Source organism: Epinephelus moara, chromosome 19 (genome assembly GCF_006386435.1).
Source record: "Epinephelus moara isolate mb chromosome 19, YSFRI_EMoa_1.0, whole genome shotgun sequence".
Taxonomy (NCBI): Eukaryota; Metazoa; Chordata; class Actinopteri; order Perciformes; family Serranidae; genus Epinephelus; species Epinephelus moara.
In genome coordinates, this window is record NC_065524.1 from 26,396,294 (window position 1) to 26,418,297 (window position 22,004).

At 41.1% G+C, this 22,004-nt stretch overlaps 1 protein-coding gene across 2 annotated transcripts; it reads right to left on the reverse strand.

The window, feature by feature from the left end:
* Nucleotides 1-1,876: 1,876 nt before the first annotated feature.
* On the reverse strand, nt 1,877-21,946 carry pibf1 (progesterone immunomodulatory binding factor 1). Of its 2 annotated transcripts, XM_050071255.1 has the most exons (18): nt 21,040-21,934; nt 20,745-20,845; nt 19,286-19,484; nt 19,075-19,194; nt 17,873-18,006; nt 17,335-17,443; nt 17,075-17,194; nt 16,913-16,974; nt 16,593-16,718; nt 16,178-16,276; nt 11,849-12,014; nt 9,904-10,054; nt 9,453-9,543; nt 8,989-9,091; nt 6,111-6,241; nt 4,220-4,304; nt 2,363-2,542; nt 1,877-2,061 (listed from the first exon to the last, which is right to left on the reverse strand). In XM_050071255.1, the coding sequence occupies exons 1-18, from the start codon at nt 21,304-21,306 to the stop codon at nt 2,008-2,010; spliced, it is 2,298 nt and encodes a 765-aa protein (XP_049927212.1). In that variant the 5' UTR covers nt 21,307-21,934; the 3' UTR covers nt 1,877-2,007. The 2 variants fall into 2 exon arrangements, with proteins under 2 accessions (XP_049927212.1, XP_049927213.1); XM_050071256.1 differs by lacking the exon at nt 1,877-2,061 and having other exon boundaries at nt 2,409-2,542; nt 4,161-4,304; nt 21,040-21,946.
* Between the last annotated feature and the right edge of the window lie 58 nt (nt 21,947-22,004).

The window sequence follows — 22,004 nt, forward strand, 5'->3', positions numbered from 1 at the left end:
GTGGCTAGTGGATTCCAAAATCTACCAATAGCCTACCATAGTTTTTAGGCTGGTGAGCAAATCTAGCAGCCACTTGCATATTTTACTGGCATTTGTTTCCTTTAAGTGCATTCTGAAAATGTTCATCCATTTACTAAAGAGGATGAACAGCCTTACATTTCTTCAGAAAAATATTTTTTAACAGTTCAACAGTCTCAGTTTTTCCACATTTAGTCAGTCGACTACTCACTGTCATTACGTGTGTGTGTTTCCATTTATTTCCACTCCTGTGTAGTAACGCTGACATCACCACACCACACCAAACTAAAGTGGAAGCTACTGAGGAAGGCAGGTGAAGTTATATCCTGCCTTACAGACCTTTTACAAAGCTAAATTTTTGGCAGTGCCTTAGCGATATGGTTTGACCAGTATGTTTTAAGATAAGACTGATAGGGAGTCTTTTGTAGTGAAGCTGCTGACTGGCAATATTTTGCACAAGGTTCAATATCTTTTCGAAAAAGAAGAAGCAGATATACTTTATTAATCCCTGAGGGAAATTCATTTTTTTCCTTCTGTTGTCATCCACACGCACGCACACAAACAGGACCTATACATGCATTAGATGAAGTGATGTGAGGGGGCTGCCCACTGACAGGCACCCTGAGCAGTTGGGGGTTCGGTGCTTAGCTGAAGGGAGCCTCAGCAGTGCCCAGGGGACACACTGGCACCTCTCCAGCTATCAGTCCCAGTAAAGACTTGAGCCGGTGACCCTCCAGTTCCCAACCAAAGTCCCTATGGACTGAGCTACTGCCACCACAATAACGATTCATTGTTTTTGTCTGGTCAGGGTGGTACATGAAGTAGGCTGCTCACGATTTAAACTTGGAATCTCTTGGTCTTTGAATCCTTTGGCGAGCCGGTTCTGGCCCGCCAGAACCCCAGTTTACCCCTAGTTTATTCATTTGCAAATACCGTACACCTGTCTAGCACAAATTTGCATTTTAAATTCTATATGTTATATTTTATCCCTTTATTTTATGTCCAAGATTCTCTAATTTTTTTTGCCTGATATCTAAGATTTTCATTGCCAACGACTGCTTCTCTGTAACCGTTTTGCATATGGCAATAAATAAATAACATGAAACTTGAAACTTCTGTCATTCTGTTCTTACTCACAGAAAACATAATTCAACATTTTTTCACAGGTTGAACAGCACTTCTAGTGACAAGTAAACTGAGCTTCATATGCAAAATTTGGAGGCGTACCCATTTAATATGTGATAGCGAGGTTTTTTTTAATATAATTTATTATAACAGGGCACCCTTACACTGTGAAATCACACTTAAATACACATTTAATTCTGGAAAATACCATCTGGACTCACATATTTCAGTTTATATAAAAAATCAATAGGTCATACAGGTTTATTTTTTAGCATATTATAATACATTTCATGTTCTAGCCGTTTCCTGTAACAGGAAAAGAAAGTGGTGTATTGTATGCTCAAGAAAAGAGACAAAACAGCTTTAAAGCCGTCCTCTGGTTGAGTTTAATACGACACCAATAAGAACATGGTCTGAAATGATAAAGGTATGTCCACTATGTCTATATTTAAACCCAAAGAGCCTCGGCTCGTGCGAATCCCAGGCTAAGGTTCCTGCAATGCTGTTTGTCTGCAGTCACTAGTATCTGCAAACCTGGAAAAGATGAGGAAATAATGATAGACAGACCTAATAAAATACACCACTGCCAAGAAAGAGGAATTTTTGGGCAGTCAGTTAGCTTGGAATGTGTACCCTGTGGAAGGTAATACCTCTGGTTTTGGACCAGTACGCAGGGAATTTTCTGAACAATATGTAACCAAGGATGAGAACAACAAAACACTCGGACACTAGAAACGGTTTCTGCTTTTGTATTTCAAGTCAAAAAGAAGTGCAAGTTACAAGTTTAATAAACAAAAGCCTTGATAAAACATAAGATTGTTAAAACCCTGAGAGACAAGCACCAGCGGTAACAGAAATAAACGTTCATTTTGGTTTCTGCTTTATCTTTTGGTACCAATCGGGAACTTCCTTATTGGTCTGCAAATGAAAGAAACAGAGAGAAAAATGATTGTTAGAAAGTATTAGACGCACGCCAGCAGAAGCTCTTGTTTGGATTCTTAACATATTCTCATCTATTTAACTTCCTCATGATTCAAAGATTAATACTACCGCATATCTTTGCTCAGCTGACTGCAGTGACACGTTTAAATGAAACTGAACAACAAAAATACAATTAATCATTTCCTGTCAACCTCTAGATCTCCTTTGTCTGAGCTTGAGTCCAGGCAGGTTAAGTTGGTGTGACTCATACAAGGGTGTTGCAAAGCCAGACACTTACAAACACAGTGGGTTTGGGTTTGTTTGGTGACTCTTCTTCTGTGGTCCTGTTGATACGTTTGGACTGGTGTTTTCCTGCGCCAGTGGCCCTGACGGCAGTTTTATCTGTTTCCAACAGGTTTAGCGCGTCTCCCTGTCTGGAGCGCATGCTGATCAGGACCTGCTTCATCACCGCTAACTCCTGGAGAATCACACGGGTCATGAAAATAGGGATGTGAAAACAAGGGTAAAATAATAAACAGGAATTTTTATGAGAAATAACGGGGAGTGTAGTGTCCAAAAGGCCAAAAATCTCAACTGAATCATCCGTCTTTTAAACAGAAATTAAAACAGTGATGAAATAAACCATTATATAATAATAAATATTTCGTATGATTGAAATAACTCAATACAAACATGTGTCTTTTAAGGTAATATCTTTTCAAAATCCCGTGAAACATTTACTTTAAAATGTACATTTCAGGAATTTTTATTGCTGCTTTCCGATGACATGTTTGTCTGCTTGAACTCCAACTATGGGACGACTTGCAATAATAAGCTCAACAAGCTCAAGGGTCTGCAGGGGTGGCAGCAGGGCAGAGGGGAGGACTCTGGGCCATTTCACGGTTCTATTTATCACCCCTGAGGACATGAGCCCTGGCATGTCACACACACACGAGCACGAGCACACACACATACACAGGAACGCTCACGCACACTGGTGGCATCCCAAACAGCCAAGCTGAGGAACAGCTGTCTGTGACAGGGCACATACTTCATACAGCAAACGGCTGGCTCGAGGGGAACGCACTCCCACGCGCACGCACACACAAGCACACGCAATCTTGAAGGAAGCGTTGCAACACAGTGCAATAACTCGTCTGGGTATCAAAAGCCTGTTTGCTTTAAAGGATAAAAAGTTAAGCTGCAACAATTAGCTGATGAATGGAAAATTAATCAGTAACTCTTTTGATAATCGATCGATGATTTGTCTTTTTTCAGTGCAAAAATACCAAACATCTACTTTTTCAGCACTCTGAAAAGTGAGAACGTGTTGCTTTTCCTTGTCTTAAATTTTGTTTTGCCCTGATGTCACCATTTTGGGAAATTTTGACAGACTTTTTTTCAAATTTGCTGATGTTTCATAGACCCAACTATGAATTGAAAGATTAATCAATGATGGAGTTTCAGCCATACTAAAATATGTTTTCAAATTGTGCTACAGTTTAAAAAGTGAAGAGGCATTATTGGTGCGTTTCCACAGAAGCCACCCTGACATCACCAACTGGTTTGTGGACTCCCATTTTGAAGCCTTGAGTTTGGCCTTTTGGGTATTGCCACCTTAGATTTTTGGAGCCAGAAGTGACCTTAGGTGACCATATTTGGACGAGAGAGTGGAGCTGTGGAGGAGCGAGGGGTGGATCTAACTGAGAACCAGAGGTGATGCCTAGCAGACACGTAGAATTTAAACAGGTGAGTTTAAAAATTCACCCAAGTGCAGTTGTTATGAACGGGGAAATTAGCTGTGAGGACCAAACAGTTTTTTGTACCAGGCTGTAAACATGTTTATTTCAGCTGTAAAGTTGGACATTTTAACATGGGGGTCCACGGGAATTGACATGCTCTTAGAGCCAGCCTCAAGTGGCCATTCAAGGAACTGCAGTTTTTGCCATTTCGTGTTGGCTTCCTTTTTCAGCCCTGGAGATTGCTGCTTAGTTAGCACCCAGGTTAGCAGTTATAGCATCAGTGGCATTGCTCTGACCTTGCTGCAACATGGCATTTTACTAATAAAGGTTTGGCTGGAATTTCCTGTTGCTCACCATTTTCAAACAGGTTGTCACAGCTACATATAATCGTAGTGGAAAACCTCAGATAGTACCTCTCGATGGTTGAGGAGTCGCTCCAGATCGGCGGCCATGTTGTTTTTCACCTGTTGCAGTGCAGTCCGTTCTTTCCTCAGAGAACTGGGGTTACACCCAAAAACAGGCAGAAAGAGAGCAGATCTTTGATTAAGACAAAAACATTATTGTACCTACCACATGCTATGAATTTATTATCCTGTGTCATGTGAAACTTGCTGGACAAGTTAGTCCTGTGAATCACAGTTTGGATGTTGATAAGATTCTTTAAAGGTGGAGTCTTTAAAGTGCCATTCTGGAGTAACATAGTTATTATTTAGACTCAACACCAAAACATGTACACCCCTCCCATCACTGTTCATTCAGAAGCTCCTAAGTCTTCTCTTTGTACATCCATTGCCTTTCTGACATCCTGTGCACGAACATGAATGCCCCCTGTTGCTAACTGGCCTGATCAGTGTTGTATGGTTCGGGCCAAGCTGCTTTCTATGTTTTCCATTAACAGACTCAGGGCTGTGCATGAACACTGGATTTTTTCTCAGTGCACACACAGAGCGAACAACTCGCGGGCTGTAAGGAGGTATATATTTGCTGAACTTGAGCAAATGTGTATTTGATTAGAATCACAGACTGCACCTTTAAGGCAGGACGTTGTAAGATTGTAGAAACAGCGTACTATACTGTATAAAGTAGATGTCTAATGTTAAATAGAAAGAGTTTCATTCAGCTTTAGCGCGGGGTCGAGTAAGGATCAACACAGGATCCGGTTTGAAGGTGTGGTGTACATTAAAATTATATGTTGCCTCATGTTTGTGACTGTGTACTGAAGTATAGCTGAGGGGGTAAAAAATGTTGGACTATAAAGCAATCAGTCTAAATGGCAGCAGTTTGGTTCACTAGCACTGGGAGTATAAATCACTGGTATAAAACCATCAACAGCCAAATAATAAATTAAATACATGAGTCATGCATTTCTAAAATATACTAAATAATAAACTGCCTTTTCTCCTTTTCTTTTTTACACGTTTCTTCTATCTCATGAGCTGAACTCTCTGCAGTACTATCCAAGTGTTCTTTCCCGGGGCTGTGAAACATACAAGCAGGAGCTTGTGATGTCGAAAACTTTAAAGAAAATCATCTTGCAAATCTTGAAACAGCGGCTTGGTAGCTTCACCAATGAGAGCACTGAGAACTCTAGACAAAAGAGTTCAACTTGGGTCTCATAGCCTGAGATTTGCCTCTGCTGAGACACTCTTGTTAGCCGAATTGAGCTGAGTTAATTTTGATTATTGCCCCAAAAAACCCCTGTGAATACAGTTAATACAGAGAGACTGCAAACATAAAGTGAGAATCTGTGTCTCTGCTGTTAAACAGACAGCACTGCCACAGGAAGACTTCAATATCTCTGTCAAATGGGGAGGTTTGAGAGGCTTAAAGGGATTTTAAAGGATTTTTTTTTCGCTCTGCTGCTTGCCCCAGGTGAGCGCTCAGTGGTAGTGAGCAGCAAGAGAAAACCTGCCGTCTCTCAGTTTGCATATTTCTCATACGGAGGGGGACAGGGGAGATTTCCAGTAGATCAGCGTCAGGTAGCTATAAGTGCGCTGATGTGAAACACTCACTTATAGACAAACTCATGCACGCGTTCAGCTTTGCACGAAGACAAAATGAGGTAGGTGCAAGAGGGACAAATGAGGACAAAGGGAGATAGAGACGCCCAAGGGAAGGGAGGTATGGCTTGCTGCAATGAGTAAATTACAAGGTATGAAATGTAACTAATGAAATTAACAAGGACAGAGCTTGGCAAACAGGACAGAAAGCCTAATCACTTTCAATTAAAAAAAGGTCATGTGTTTTCTTTTAGTTCACTTCCTCCTTGTGTACTGTTTGTGAGGGTGTGTTCTGTACATGTACCTGACTTCGTCCTCAAGCGCGGTGAGACGTTCCTTTTGCGTGCTGATCTGTGCATCCCTCTGTCTCACCGTCTCAATCAGGTAGCTATAGGGCTGCTGAGTCTGCTGTAACAGCTGGTTGGCTGCCAACAACTGGGGAAAAACACACATGCGTGCACACTGGGGTAATCATAAAAACGATTACTTCACCTACACAATGTCAGGGTCGACTAAGGTTACTGTTTTCCCTAGACTCAGGTCCTGCATTTCTCCACAATCACGTATGATGCAAAAAGAGCTAAACGTCTGCCCTCCTGATAATTATGCAGGGCTGCCCCCTAACAAGAGAGATTCAGAGATTCAAATCAGCAGTCGAAGACCCCTCAGTCAACTCAGATTCCTGCCAGCAGTCTTTTTTTTTTTTTTTTTTTTGTCAGTATACTTCTGAAGACATTTTGGTCCCCAGATTAAGCTGCAGAGTAAGTGCTCCTCACTTTCAAGCTGCTTTTTGGTACAGGCAGCTGCAGACACAGAGGCAGCTGCCTGGCAGAGGAGTGGCTTTGCCCAGTCACGCTCCGAGATCATGTTATCTTCTGCCTTCTGCTTAGAAGTGGTGAATTTACAGCTCGCAGCAACTCAATACAACACAATCTCCAGCTTTTGTTTGATATTTAAATTGGCAAAAAAATCTGTTGCACATTTCTGATCCATCGTTAGTGTAATTAGCTTGTTAACTATATTACGTGAATGTCACTGATCATCCTGCTGAACCCCTTTCAAATTCTATGTGGGGAACAAAAAAAGAAATGGTTGAATATTCGTATTGAACACCTAAATCTGATTTGAGTAACGTAATTTGGAGTCAGGTATAGCCCTTCAATTTTCAAAAGATTCCAGACGCCTGACTTGCTAGAATCTACTTATGGACGCTCGTGACTGTGCGACATGTAAACGTCAATGACATCCTCCTCGACTGAGCTGTAATGTCAGCTAGGACAGTGGTGCATGGTGAGCCTTCTGCGTGGTGACACAGTTGGCGGGTGTAGTTCGCTAAAAGTAAATAGTTCCCACATGAGTCATTGCTGTTGAGTTTTATAAATTAATTTTGGGCGCTCCACAAACTGAATGCCATTTAGTCTCATTATATTCGAGAGAAGGCAGACTTTGATATCTCCAACACTCGGCAGCTCACACCAAAACAATCTAGACTGATAAACAATACTACAGGTAAAAGGAAAAATATGTTCTTTTGATTTGAAGCTGAACTGTCCCTTTAAGGAATATTTCCACTTTGCAACTGTCTACGTGTTGGTTAATATTATAAAACAGAGCAATTCTATCTGATATTTATGAATCCCTCTTTCGCAACAACCACAGCCAAGACTTCCTTATCTGTGACGGCAGCCTAGAGAACCCATAAATGTGAGTATTTATGAAGGCGTATCTAAGTTGTAGCATTTTTATTAAAAGTAGCAGTATTACGACATAAAGTGGAAACGCAGTGCAAAAAATCATAATCTTGAAAACGTCTTTCTTGAAATTATGGTCAGAAAAATTCCTTTATGGTGTTTTGATGCACTCTTATATAAGAGTTTCAATGTACTGTGTGTATTATTGTATTACTCAGTCAGTATTGTGCTTAAAATCTGCAAAACAATAGATAAAGTTAGGTTGTTACTCATTAAGCCACTTTTACAGCCAGTCAGTAGTGAGTAGAACTGGGTGGGAGGGGAAGGACAATAGTCACTTAGTCAGGGCATCTGTGTGGGTGGTTAAGTGGTTAACACCCTTTCTCGTGAATAAAAAGTACAATTTTTCACCCTTTCCTTTCATGCTCGATGAATTATGAGGCATTCCAGACGAGTGCCAATCAGTCACACCTGACAGTTGAATGGCTCGGCTTATTTAGTCTCAAACCTGCCCGGCCTCTTGAGTCCAGCTTGCACAATCTCCCCTCTCATTGAGATTAAAATAAGGAGTAAGAAAAAAGCGAGCACACTGGCTGCCAGAGCTGTCGTTCTCATCATTTTAAACCCTATTGGATGATTTTTCAGCATCAGTGCACGAGTAGTAGACATGTGACTATATACAAATACACCCCGAATGAAAGCCTGAGCGTTGCACACACATGCACATGAAGTGCCAAACACAACAAAAGCCTCAATGATTGGTGTGACTTGTTGGGAGAGTGAAGAGCATGGCCGTCATGGTTTTTTGGCACTGTTTCCCCGCTGTGTCAACAAGTGTGACAGGTACTAAGACAAACGTCTTCTACTTCACATACAAAGTCTGCGGTGTCTGCTGTCTGCTCTCAAACAACCTGTCATTTTACTGGCACGCCATTAAAAGCAGTTTTAAAGAATTGGCAGGACCATTGTTACACTTGAACCCAAGTTTGAAAAAGAAAAGGCAGAGGATACTCTCGTTACAGAATCCTGAAGTGCGTTTGATGATACATGTGACCGACCTCACAAGCTGCTACATTCTTTTTTTGTTCACGTGCAGGGTCAGTCTTTAAGAGAGTGATTAGATGTGCTCTCGCCATTGACTTTCACAGCTGAGTGTCGTGCGATGGTGTGAGGAGGTAAATGGAGGATGATGAGAGAGGAGCCGCCGATCTTGGCGCTGTGATAATGACTGTTATGTCATCACAGAGATGTAGAAACAAGATGGAATAAATCATATGGCTTTGATAGAGGCTACGGAATAACCATAATCTGAGCCGCTGTAGGAGATTTGTGATAGGGGGAAAACAAGTGTTGCAGGTACGGACTTGCAGCACTTTTCAATTTGGTTTATAGGCATTCAATTAAATGTTAACCCATTAATGACGGTCCCAGGGCAGACACACACCAGAAGTTTCTGTGTGTGTGTGTGTGTGTGTGTGTGTGTGTGTTTACCTCCTCAGATATCTGTCCTGTCTGTGATTTGTGTCTGTCCAGCTCTCTCCTCAGTGACGTGTTCTGCCTCTCGAGCTGCAGCACCCTGCGGGCCAGGTGAACGCTGCACAGCACACAAACAGTTTTGGAAATTCCAAAACATGACAACACCAGCAAGTCTACACTAGTGTGTACTTCCAAAGTTGTTTACCCTACAGTGGATGCAACCGCAACAGTTGGGACCAATTTGAGTTTTTGGCTGCAACATGGATGCTTCAAATCAAAGATGAAGTGTGGAGTAAAATGCGAGTGTATTTCATGTGTCATTTTTAGGAACAAAAACAAGCACACAGACACTACAACCAAATGATTATTGGCAGAAATCCAAGATCTGCCTGACCATGCTCGTTTCTTAATAAATACAGTGTATTTAGGAAAAGGCATGTGTCCTATCCTTTGAATGTGAAGTGTATCATGTGTTGTACCTCTGTTTTAATCGCCTCTTGGCTGTTGTGGGAACGTTGGCACCGTAGCCATATGAGAACAGAACTCTCTCTGCCTCCTCTTCATTCTCAACTGGCAACAGACAGAAACACAAATACCGTCTATACATCTCCAGGACGGTCATGATGATGATGTGGCAGAGACCAGCCTGTAGTAAAATCCTGTTGTTTCACACAACATCTGTCTGTTTATCTAAACTTCTGTTCCACCCACTGTCACAAGGCCGTCAATTACAGCTCCAAAATAACAATTACACATTTTCAAATTACTGTTCCCTTCACCTTAATCCAGTATGACACTATCTCTTAATATAATTTCATACATTCTCTGACGCCAGACCAAGGCATTTGAAGGAGCAAGTGCGTACTTGTTTGTGCTTCTATCTTTCTGACCTCACAGTAATGTGTGTAATGTAATGAGTACGGTTTTTACTTTCGGCAGCCTGCATGGTGACTTGGTCCAACTCTTGCTCGAGCTTTTCGTACGTCTCCAGGCGAGACGCCTGCTCGGCATTCTGAGCTCGCAGCTCCGCCAGCCGCTTCTCTGATGACGTCTGCAGCCTGTAAAACTCCTGGGTCAGGAGCTGTGTGACGGGAGGAGAGGAGGGAGGGTAAAGGAGGGGAGATTTGGGAGATAGAGAGCAAACAACGGTAATTTCAGCGTTGTTTTAATTGTACAGGATGATGTCTCTGAGGAATAAAGATAATATAAATGTCAGTGTATTGAAATTATAGATAATGGATTCAAATCTTTTTCTTTTCTATTCAATACATTATTACATTACAGTATTTGCCAGCTGGAATTAAATAAAAATGTTCTCAATTTTCCAGGCAGTTTGTATGATTAAAATGTTTTCATTTCATTCACACTGAAACTCAATAAAACTGCCCTGCTTCCATTGTAAATGTGAACATTTACATTGTACATTTATGTGTACATTTACCAAGAATTATTATTATACATGTTTCTATGTACGGTGTGTTGTTGTTTCCACTTTGGAAAAAATGTTTTTAGTAATGCTTCTAAGTGCTGTTCTCTGGGATTTTTGTGTCATAGTACGCCTTTGAGTCCTTGTGCTTTTAAATTCCTAATAAAAATCAAATCCAAGCATGAACAAAAACATTCACAGAGACAGAGAGAAGTGAAAGGGGAAAAAAAGGAGAGGAAAAAAATCTAAATGAAAGGACTTCTCTTCCAAAACCAGCTTTAAACCTCACTATTATACAGAACTGGAACAAAATCAAAGCTAAATAACAAACTCCAACGTCAAAACCTAAACTAGCTCTTCATTCACTGACTGTAAAAAGAGAAAAGATCCTCATCCTTCCTTCTTCCCCTCTATGATCATGTGCAATGCATGGTCTCATCGTGCGTGTCCCTCTGGCAAGAAGGACAGGGTTAAACACAGGTGAAGAGGTGGACCTCAGCTAAGTGCATCCAGACATCAAGAACAATCTGCACTCAATTAACTTCTTGTATAAATGGGTGTGCTACAGTGAATAGAGATAAGAACGGAGCCACCGGACCAACGCACAAAGACGGGATAGCCATATTCCTGAGAGTGGAACATTAATCTGAAAGTACAGTGGATGGACTACTCCCTAAATGAACAGAACAGGGATTTAATGATTTACGCATCGGTTGTGCATTTTTGGTCGAATCATTCATATGATGTTTGCACCAAGTAAGAATGTTATTTCTGTTTTTCCTTGCTTTCACAATTTTAATGAAGAGTAATGAGACTTTTAAGAAACGCTCATGGAAATTATTGTTCCTAGACTGCCTTTTCCTAGTTATGTTTCTATTCTTAGATTTTATGCCTCTTTTATTTAAATTTATTTAAGAGAAAAGACAAAAAATGGAAGAATTAAATGATTATACCATCTAAATCTTTCATTTTTTCCTTCTCTCTTTTTAATTTGCTTATTTTTTTATACTGTTCCCATCCCATAATACAATCCTACATCTTTTCTATTATCTATTTTATATCTGTGAATATACATTAATGTATTTTTTTATTTTTTTCTTTCATGTAAGTGGAAATAAGAATTGGCAAGCATAATATTTTTTTTAGCTCAATAAAAATATTTTAAATAATTATCTTTAAATCTTTGCACAGTTATATTGATTAGTGCTGAAAAAGTCCGCTAAAAATATTGAATTTTAATGAACAAAGAGGGACTACTGAATCTAAAATGGCTGAGGCACACTTACACAGTGTTTGTTTATTATTTAATATCTATTTAAATTTCAAATTAAGGAGTAAATGTTATCTGGCTGAAATCATGACAGGGAAAGGCACGCAGAAGTTAAGAGTGTGCTACTGGGTATACTGCTGTCATGCAACAAGTGAAACATCTTCTACTGTTTAGAATACCTCCAGTTTCTTCTGCTGTTTCTCACACTCCACCTGGCACTGCGCCAGGGCCTTAGCCGTCTCGTCCTTGACCATCTGAGCGCGCTCAGCTTCGAAGGAGTGCAGCTTGGCCTGGTTGGACAGTTCTGCTACCCGGCTATCAGTACCCAGCTGGAGCTGACGAAACCTGCATAGATGGAGACACACAGGTAGATTATAGGTGTGTTGTGGGGTAATGTGTTTTGGCGCTGACAGATAGAGAAGGTAAACTCAGCTCTGGGCTCCCTGGTTGAGCTCAGGCATGCCTGGTGGTTTCAAACAAATGTTGCAACGTCTTCCTCCATGTAGATACAATGACATTTAGTGAGAATTTGCAGGATAACATGTTTATTTGGAAATTGGCAAGGAAGTGACTATTTAGCGTGCCTTGCGCAATTAACGATTTTTATGTTGAGGTTTTATGTTCAAAGTGTTGTGTGGTACCTGACAGCGCTACGCCGAGTCACCGGGCAGGAAGGCAGGTCTTAAATCATTTGGTTGCAGAAGAGTATTTCTCAATGACGCTCGCAGCAATGTTTGGCCTTGTTTGATCCTTCATTATTGGAGTTGGCAGCCAGAAAAACATGTTTTAACTTTGGTGTTTAGTAAGCAGGGAGAAGAAAGACAGCAGTTTCAGTTTTCAGATGAGACAATTCTGCATCGAGTCGAAGCCTTGAAACATTTATGTGTGCAGATGGGAAAGCTTGTGTACAACAGAGATAACATTGATCCAACCTTCTAATGTCAATCCCAAAATTGCAAAAGCACAAGATGAGCATGGTCGGTGGTTGGTAATTTTAATAAAAGATCGATCTTTTAAGTTGTTCATAAGGCAGCAAAACATTTGTTAATTCCACCTTTTTCATTTTAAATTGAGTGTCACTGGGTTTCAGACTATAGTTTGGATGAAAACAGCTTTTCAAGGACATCACTTTATGCTCTGGGAAATTATGATGGGCCTTTTCATTATTTTCAGATCTTTCATAGACTCAGCAATTAAATGATTAATCGAAAAAATAATCAATGGATCGACAGAAGGTGAAAACAATCATTTGCTGCAGCCCTAAAGTAAAAAAACAAAGACAGGCAACGGTTTTCGAGTCCAGTGCTCTTCCTCAGGCAGCTTCCAAGCACCAACACACAGACTCTATTAAACCACGGAGGTTGGTTGGATAATATTAATAACTCTCGATTACAGCTGACCTGATAGGATTTCATCATCCATAGAGCGCAGGCCTGAGCTGTGTGCTCACGGTGACAGACGTGTACACATGGCCGACATTTCAGGCCTTCTTTTATTAATGGCGGCTGCAATCTAGATGCAAAAAGGAAAAATGTTTTTAAAAAATTTAAACTCACTTCACCACAGGGGTGTAGTGAGCCTTTCTCTCTACTTTCAAATGACAATTTTAATGGCAATATTTACAGCTGCAGTAGGTGAGAGCACCTGACTCTGGGGCTCCCTGAGGCAAATTTCATCACGACATGTTTACGTCTGCTCGAGAGGTGAAAATGGAAAACTCTACTCAATACGCTGTCTGTGTGTCCGACAAGTTGATCGCCGTAACTGGCCTGTTAGCCAGCATTCTGAAATAGAGCGCTGAGATTCAAGCCGGCCTTCTATGCTACAATCATCTGACGCCATTTCAAGCTTGTCCGCCTCATTCTTTGCCCCAAAAATAGGGGCATGCGTGGGGTTAGGGGTTAAGGGCTTGTGGCTAGCATCTGTCGTTGCTGGCTTGCGATGCGACGCAGAGAGGGAATGTGATCGCGGCAAAGAAAGAGAGAGAGAGTGCAAGGGAGAGTGAAGTGTGTGTGTGTGTGTGTGTGTGTGTGTGTGTGTGTGTGTGTGTGTGTATGTGTGTGTGTGTGTGTGTGTGTGTGTGTGTGTGTATGGAAAGACCAACAGCTGGTGGTTTGGATCTAGAGAAATGACTGGTATGTAGTAGTAACCCAGAACAGGGACACCACTACTGCTGCTGCTGCTGCTGCTGCTGCTGTGTGTGCGTGCTTCTCTCTCTGTCTGCCTGGTGCAGATAAAATATTGTAAAATAGAGTTTAAATTAAATAATGCTCCTAACTACTGAAATATAAGGAAAATAAGACATGTTGTGGAGACATATTTTTCTACATAATTCCTTTCAGTGCTTAGAACAAATCTCCAAAATGTGTGTGACTAGAAAAATCAAATGCAATACACATCATCAGGAATATAGCATGAAAAGAGGACACGCTGTTTGAAAGGCTGATGGAAGGGGGACTTAAAATATGTGTGCGTGTGTGTGTGTGTGTGTGTGTGTGTGTGCAGCAGGGCTCACAATGTGTCTGTTGCAATTTCCATGCAAGATTTGAAACTTCCTGCAAGGCCATGACCCAGAGGCACCTTCTGAGGCTATACTGAGACGGGCATTGTTGCCTGCGGCGGAGACGCTGACCAGCAACTTGGATATGAATCACTGCGAGGATGTTTGGAAATGGGAAATGACTAAAAAGCAGCATTAAATACAAACAAAGACGGAAATAAAAACAAAACAAAAAGGCATTAGCTTTGCCAAGAGCAAGATAAAAGAAGTCTAAAGAAGCTATTTAAAATCATCCTCCACAGTTTAAGGAGATTTCCTCAGCCTCTAAATAGTCTTCAGTACCGTACAGTACCTTGTCTCTCTCTTTGTATTTAACCCGCGCTGTAAGTATTTCACTCCCGAGAGGCAGGCAGCCAGGCCAGTGACACCAGATGCTATGAAACTGACCTCTAGTGACCTCTGACCTCCTTGTAACCTCCTGACCCCAGAGTTACAGCAAAGCATTCATGTGATCTTCAGTAAGAGACAGTGAACCACAGCCGACAAAGGCCTGCCTCTCCCACAACATGCGCTAATGACAGGCTGCCGCTGGCTCACACATGAGCATCAGAGCAACAACAAGCTCCCAACTTTCAGGGAAATACAGCAGAACGCAAACTGAAGATGAGTTTATAACAAATCATAGCTTGGTTTTGGCAACTCCTAATCACAACTAGCTCACACTACAAAGAGGTAGCGTGATGTGGTTCACAACCTCATATTTCAAATTCACACCATGTTGCTTGACAACAAAAAAACTGTACTAACTTGTCCGAGCTTTCTTGACAGTTTAACAGTCTAACAGTCGCCCTCGGGTGAAGTTCCTTGACCTTTCCTGATAAGCAGTTTAATTACAGAGCATCCAGGAAGTGACCTACATTTATGGGCAGCAGTTGGAGTTGTGTTTTAACTCCTAAAAGGTCAATGGAGCTGTGGAACGTGGCGATGGTTGCAAAAATGCCAAATCAGGTCTTAATTATTTATTCACCAAAGTATCTAAAAGCAACAAGTGCAGGTGGCTGCTGAGGATTTAAGAGATAGTGAAAACTGAGACGTTCAACCAGACAATTATGTGAAGTGAAAATATTTTACATAAAAAATGCATGTATATTTGTCAAAAGGCAGCTTTTACAGTGTATTTTTTTACTGTCTCCTGCTCATTAAAGGGTTAGTTCACCCAAATAACGATACAAGAGACTATGCAGATGGGTTTTAATATTATTTATACAGGCTTTCATGTGTTTGTTTTTGGTCATTGCATTTTGAATTTGAATTTTATTAGCACACAAGATGTGATTAAAAACAAGTATATGAAAATAAAAATGGCAGGGACTGTGCAGGAGAGCTGAGAAATCATCAATGAAACAGACACATACACATAAGACATAAACATAACTAATACATTAACTATGGCACAGGGGTTTTTTCATATTACATTTAAATGAGAGTAATGATGGACAGGTTTTAATGAAGTGAGGGCTGTTGTTCCAGAGTAATTGTCCGCTGTATTTCAAAGCATATTGTGCAAGTGTTGTGCGGCAACAGTGAAGATAAATATCATCTGCTCGTCTTATTGGATATGAACAGACATCAGAGTTCGTTGGGAGAAAGTTGTGAAATACATCTGGTGAGCTGTGCTTTTGAAACATACAGTTACACACAAAAATTATTTGTTTGATAAATGTTAATGTTAAAAATTGTCATTGTCCCAAGATAAAGACGCTGAATGGAATTTCCTTTATGATAACCAAATGCAATTAATCTGTAAAGCTTTTTACCACTGGAGATGAGTGAGGAAATGTTTTTGTTGTCATTGTCGTCTTTAATATTTACTGTCTGAGTTGTCGTCATAAAAGAAAAATAAAGAATGAAAATGGAACCTAAAGTAACTGTCAATGTTCAGTGTATACGAACGCTGGGGGGACTTCAGTATCAAATCTTTATGTGTTTAATGAATCGTAAAACTTACTGTTCGAGCAGTTGGTCATATCTGGACTGAGTGTCTCTCTCCGCAGCAACGGCTCTGTCCTTCTCCAGCACCGCATTGTCTCTTGCCTCACGCAAGTTCCTGGACAAAAACACACACACACACACACACACACACAATACACAATACACAGTACAAAGGAATCAGCATGTTCTGTTATGATGTACATAATTTAAAAAAAAACCTCTGAGGTTAGTATTTCCTTTTATTTTGATGCTACTATGAAGTATATGTGGTGATAGCTCTTCCTCTTCAGTTGCTGATTGTATGCTGTACACTTTATCAGACACATCTCCCTGTATTACGATTACAGGCTACACATGCAGTTGAGTGAGAATCAATGTAATGAGATAATTACTTCTGCTTTTATACACACAACACAAAAAACAACTGATACCTGTTTTCCCTCTCGTACATCTCCCTGGACGTTCTCTGCAGGTTGTCTATCTCCTGACTAGTTTTCAGCCTGATGTTCTCCAGCTCTTCTCTCAGCTTGGTCTCATACTCTGACTTATAGTGGTCTCTGTAGTGGGAAGAAGACGAAACAAAAACATGAATGCAGTTCCAGAAACATCATTTTCCCGAGACGTTTTCTTCCAGTGGGTCAGATCAGAGGTGAAATGGACCAGATCATAATGTGGCTGATAAATTAAACCATCAGCGTCAGTGTTTTAGCACAGTTTAGGTCTCTCATGGTGTAAAACAGCTGAGTCTAACCTGGATGCTACGTATTTTTCGTAGGCGTTCTCCCTCGCCTTCTTAGTGTCTTCTAATTGCACCTGCACAACAGAATCAAGAAGTGACAGCACGTTAGAGGACTCCTTCACATTACTGAATGCCTGTTGTACTTAATGAGCCTCCTAGCTAATCAATATGGACCTGCAGCCTCTCCAGGCGGTCTTCCTCATGTGCACAGCGCACACTAAGCTCCATGTTCTGCCTGTGTAGGTACTCCTTGTCCTTCTGCAGGAGGGTGAGTGACTGCTGCAATGTCGCCACCTGGAGGGCAAGGAGAGAAAAACAAACAACTATTGCAGAACACTATACACTAGGAGAGATTCCAGCGAGTGTTATGCAGGAAAAAATGTATTTGTGTGTGTGTACATGTGTGTGTGTGTGTGTGTGTGTGTGTGAAGCACCTCTTTGCTGAGTGAGTCTCTTTCTCTGGTAACTGAAGTGTGAGTCAAGTCTAGTGTCTCAAATCTTCTCTTTAACTCCTTCAGATCTGACTCAAAGTTGTCACGCTCACTGAAAACCCAAGTGTTAAAGGTTAACATACATTTCATTTGCGATTTAAATATCCAGAATTTAAATATAGCAGGAAACTAGATGAGACTAAAGGTGTTCTGGAGCTTTGCTTTCATGGAGGAAAAAGAATCAGTCCCAACAAATGATAACCAGTATCAATTTGTGAGGCGATGCTCCCTTAAAACATCAAATAATAATTAATTAATGATACACACAACGTTCAAAAATGTCTGCACAAACTGACTCGTGATTCTCCTTCATAAACCAAACACAAACGCATATGGCTGTTAGTATTATTTCAAGCGCTACCTCCAGTCTTCAAAAACTGCAGCCTTCAGGAGGAGTCAAAGGTAAACGGCTGACCCCTCATCATCAATAAACAGGTCTACAGAGGAGTCACCTCTTCTGTTCTGTCACATAAACACACACCGTTTGATGACAGGGTAGTTGTCTCTGCGATAGTCCCCTTCTTGGATTTGCTGTTTGGTGTCGGCCAGCTCGAGGGTCAGTCTCTGGCTCCTCAACTCCAGCTCTGTACGTAGCCGCCGCTCCTCCTCGTAGCTCTGTGGATACAAACACAGAGCAGACAACACTGAGGTCACATGGAGTATCCATATTGATAGATATACCATGCAATAGGCAGGATTTTATTTTTGTCAGACTGGAATTCAGCAAGAATCTCTGTAGAGAAAATACCCATAAGCATCTTGCTCCATGCTGTCTGAGCAGTGTCACACAGTTCATGCAGATTCTCTAATAGCAAAGTCATGCAGTGAACATCACATACTTTTCTTGGAGCCATCTTGAGCTGATGAGTAATTTACCTGCTGGATGTATAAAAACTGCAACAACAAGGCTGAGCACCTGTTCAGTAACAATGTCTTGATACCCCGTGCATACCCCTGTCTCAAAGGGACTCATTCATTGTCATGTTATTTTTTATGCCAAATCCTTACCCTGCCTTCAGCATGTTGCATCGTTATCTCATCAACGTGTCATTTATGCCTACAGGGCGACTGCTGACAAGATCAGCTGTATGGCGTATTTTATTTTTTTTTGTGAACCACTCCACTCTTATTCTCAACACTGCAGGCTGTGAAAATTACCATGTCGAGGACTCTGCCGTGTGTAGCAGATACAGAACAGGTTTCAGGTGGCTTAGATTGTCACTTAGTTTTAAAGGTAACTGAACCTCTTGACCCTCTCTGCATTCTTCACATCTACACTTTTTAAATATGTGACTTAAAGCCTGGGGGGAGTGAGTGTTTGTTTAAAGCGTGTTTGCTCTTGAGGGTTTAAAGGCAGAAAAACAAAGGCAAAAATGCCACAGATTGGTATTCTGGACTTATCTAATGTGTGTGCTCACAAACACGTGTAAGGTTATGAGCAACCTTGTTGATATGCTGCACAAACAGGGATGTTTATTTGAACTTTACACAGCACACAGTCTACGATTTGAACAGGAACGAAAGAGAAATAAACAAAAAACGGTTGTAAAACACGAAGAATATAATAATGCATCAGTGAGATAAAATGCTAGAGTATCCTCAAACATATCATGTGAACTCCTACAGAAAGATGAGAGAATGCAACACAGAGGTGTAGCACAAACTTGTCTATGTGTGCCATACCTCCATCAAAGCCTTCATCTGGGTCCTGTGTGTATCCAGGTCTTCAGTCAAACAGCCTCTCTTCACACTGAGCTCAGCCAGCTGAGCCCGCAGAGGAGTCACCACCTCGTAGAAACGCATCTAAAAACACAACACAAAGGAAACAGCCTCATCGTGTACTGTATCATATCTTGTCTCTGTTTACCATCAGGGAGCGCTCCCCCATACTTACAGCTACGTATTCCTGTATGGAGATTTTGTCGTCAGGGAGGTCGCGGAGCTCCTGGTACCTGTCCTGGGAGATGTCCAGATCCCTGAGAGACCTCCGCAGCTCTCCAGCCTTCTCACACAGCTGCCGGTTGGTCTCCTCTAGCTGCTGCTGCCTGAGCAGGATGGCCTCCATCTCCTGCTTACGTAGAGCCTGCTGCTTCCTGGTGATGACAATCTTTGTTAGCATGGTTTATATTCGTAAATAGGATAGGATTTCAGGCCTGAAATGCGCAAAAAAAAAAGATATTGTAATTATTATCGACAGATATTGAGACTGGGATATTGCTTGCAATTTTTAGTGTGAATTGTAATTTTTGTATTTAATTTTTACTGAAAAAAATATAATGATAATGATGGTTTGATTTTTGCTGGGGCCTGTATCAAACAACTTACAACTTATGATTTGTAAGCTGGTGCATCTCTGTAGCACTACAACACTTTATTTATAATGGTATTAAGGATGCATGATATTATCTGCACGTTATCGGTGTCAGCAGATATTGGCTATAAAATGAACTATCAGATTCAGTCAACATGCTTTTTCCTATTATGCACAGTGAATGAATATTACATATACTGAAAAGTATTGTATTTCATGTCTCCATCATGATAAGACTAAGCATGCATAATTTGATGTTAATTCCACTACAGAAGAGACTTGATGGTCACTAAAATAAGGTGGGGAAGAAATGGATACATCAATATTGGAAATAGTTATAGGCCAAATAAGTTATTATATATTGGCATGTTTATTTTTATTGTACAGCTTTACACTGATGGGGAGCTACCTTACTGACTTACCCCTTCTTATGGAGAAGGGGTGAGAATAAATAAGTCTGTACTTTCTCCCACTCCTTTTTGGACATGTAAATCAAATCATTATATGTTGTTTTCAGTTTCCATGCTACCTTTAGTAATCTGTTTTCTTATGTTTGTCTGCTACTGTATGGTTATTTTGTTTATTTGCTACTTGCATGTACGAAATAAACTACTACGAACTAACTCACTAACGATACATACCCCTGTGTGGGTTTTCATCATTTCTAGATCATCCTAAGTGTCATGAAAGCAGGGCAACACATTTTCTGTATACATTACTCTTTTAATTGGATCATTAGTTACTTACACACATAGATATTTCAGGATCTGCCTTCCTCAGCGTGTGTGTGTGTGTGTGTGTGTGTGTGTGTGTGTGTGTGTGTGTGTTATTACTATAAAATTCTTAAAAATGAAAATATGTTAAATCAGAAACCATCTGCAAGTATGACTTCCTCAAACTATGTACATGTGTCTAATTAGTTTTTGAACTTAAAGCCTTTTCAAGAGATGCAGATCATGAAGTTTCTTTTTTGAATATTTATATACAGTTAAGAACAATCTAAAAAAAACAGGTAAGGACTTTCTAAAAAACTTTCTCACACCTGTTCTCCTCTTGAGTGAGTTTCAGCTGGCTGTCCAGTCTCAGGGCCAAAACCTGTTTCTGATGTATAGCATCATTCAGCCTCTCCTCCAGCTCCTCGATCTGACATAACAAACACAAAGATGCATGGAAACAATTAAGAGTATTATTACTGCAACAAAGTTACTGCATCTGTCTGAATCAGATGAGCATAATATAGCTCCAACTTGAGCCTCTCCTAATGTGAGATAAAGGAGATCAGCAACACACCCACATGCACATGCACATTAACACCCTCCATCCTTCCCCCCTCCTACCTTGGACATATGATCAGCCTTCATGTTGTCTATGATCAGGTTTTTCTGAGACAGCTCGATCTTCAGCAGCTGGACGTTGTGCAGCAGCTCCTTCCTCTCGATCAGCTGTCGGGTCACCTTCTGGGATCCGTCCCGCTGCTCGTCGGACGAGGAGATGTCCTCGGTGGTGGGCACGGTTGTCTCCAGGCTGATGTCCTCCGACTCCAGGTCCAGGGAGCTGGAGACGTTGGCTGTCCTCGGCCTCAGCTGTTGCTTCTTGGGAGGCATTTTGACTTTTTTGGAGCTGTTTTTGCTAGCAAGACGAGTTAGCCAGTTAAACTGTGGCGGAGATTAGGTGAGATTAGAAAAGTTTGGTAACGGACATCGCGATATGTGACTCTTTAACCGATGGCAAATCCCGACTGAGCCCAGGTCAAACTAGCATACGCGTTGTTAAAAGCCTATTAATATACTCATGTCTAAGAAAATAAGATTCGCACCCCAATACAGCGTCAAAGTGACACCCCGGAGCTGCCAAGAGCACCCCGTGAGGTGTTATTATTTTGAGGGTCCCGCTCCGAGTCGCTTGCTAACCGCCAACGGCTCCACTTCAACAGTGTAAACGGCGTCGACTACAGCGCCCCCTGTGGTTATTCACCTGCACTACAACCAACGGCCGCTCGTCTGTAATACGTTACAACGCACAGCGCATGCAGTACCTCCCCCTAAACATAGGGGTCGCTACAGAATGAATTACTTCTTAATAACGCCGCCAACTGGTCCCTCTTCTGCCTTCTTCTGCTTTGTTTTCATTGAACAAGCATTAGATGGCCGACCAAAACTAACCGCAGACCTTAAATTAGTTTTACATAGAAGCTATGAAATATCACCATACCTTTTATACATTATTTATGTATTATTTTCCGAAAAAAAAACTAAATAGAGATTAATATTCACAATTGAAAACAAACACCTGAAACCCGACT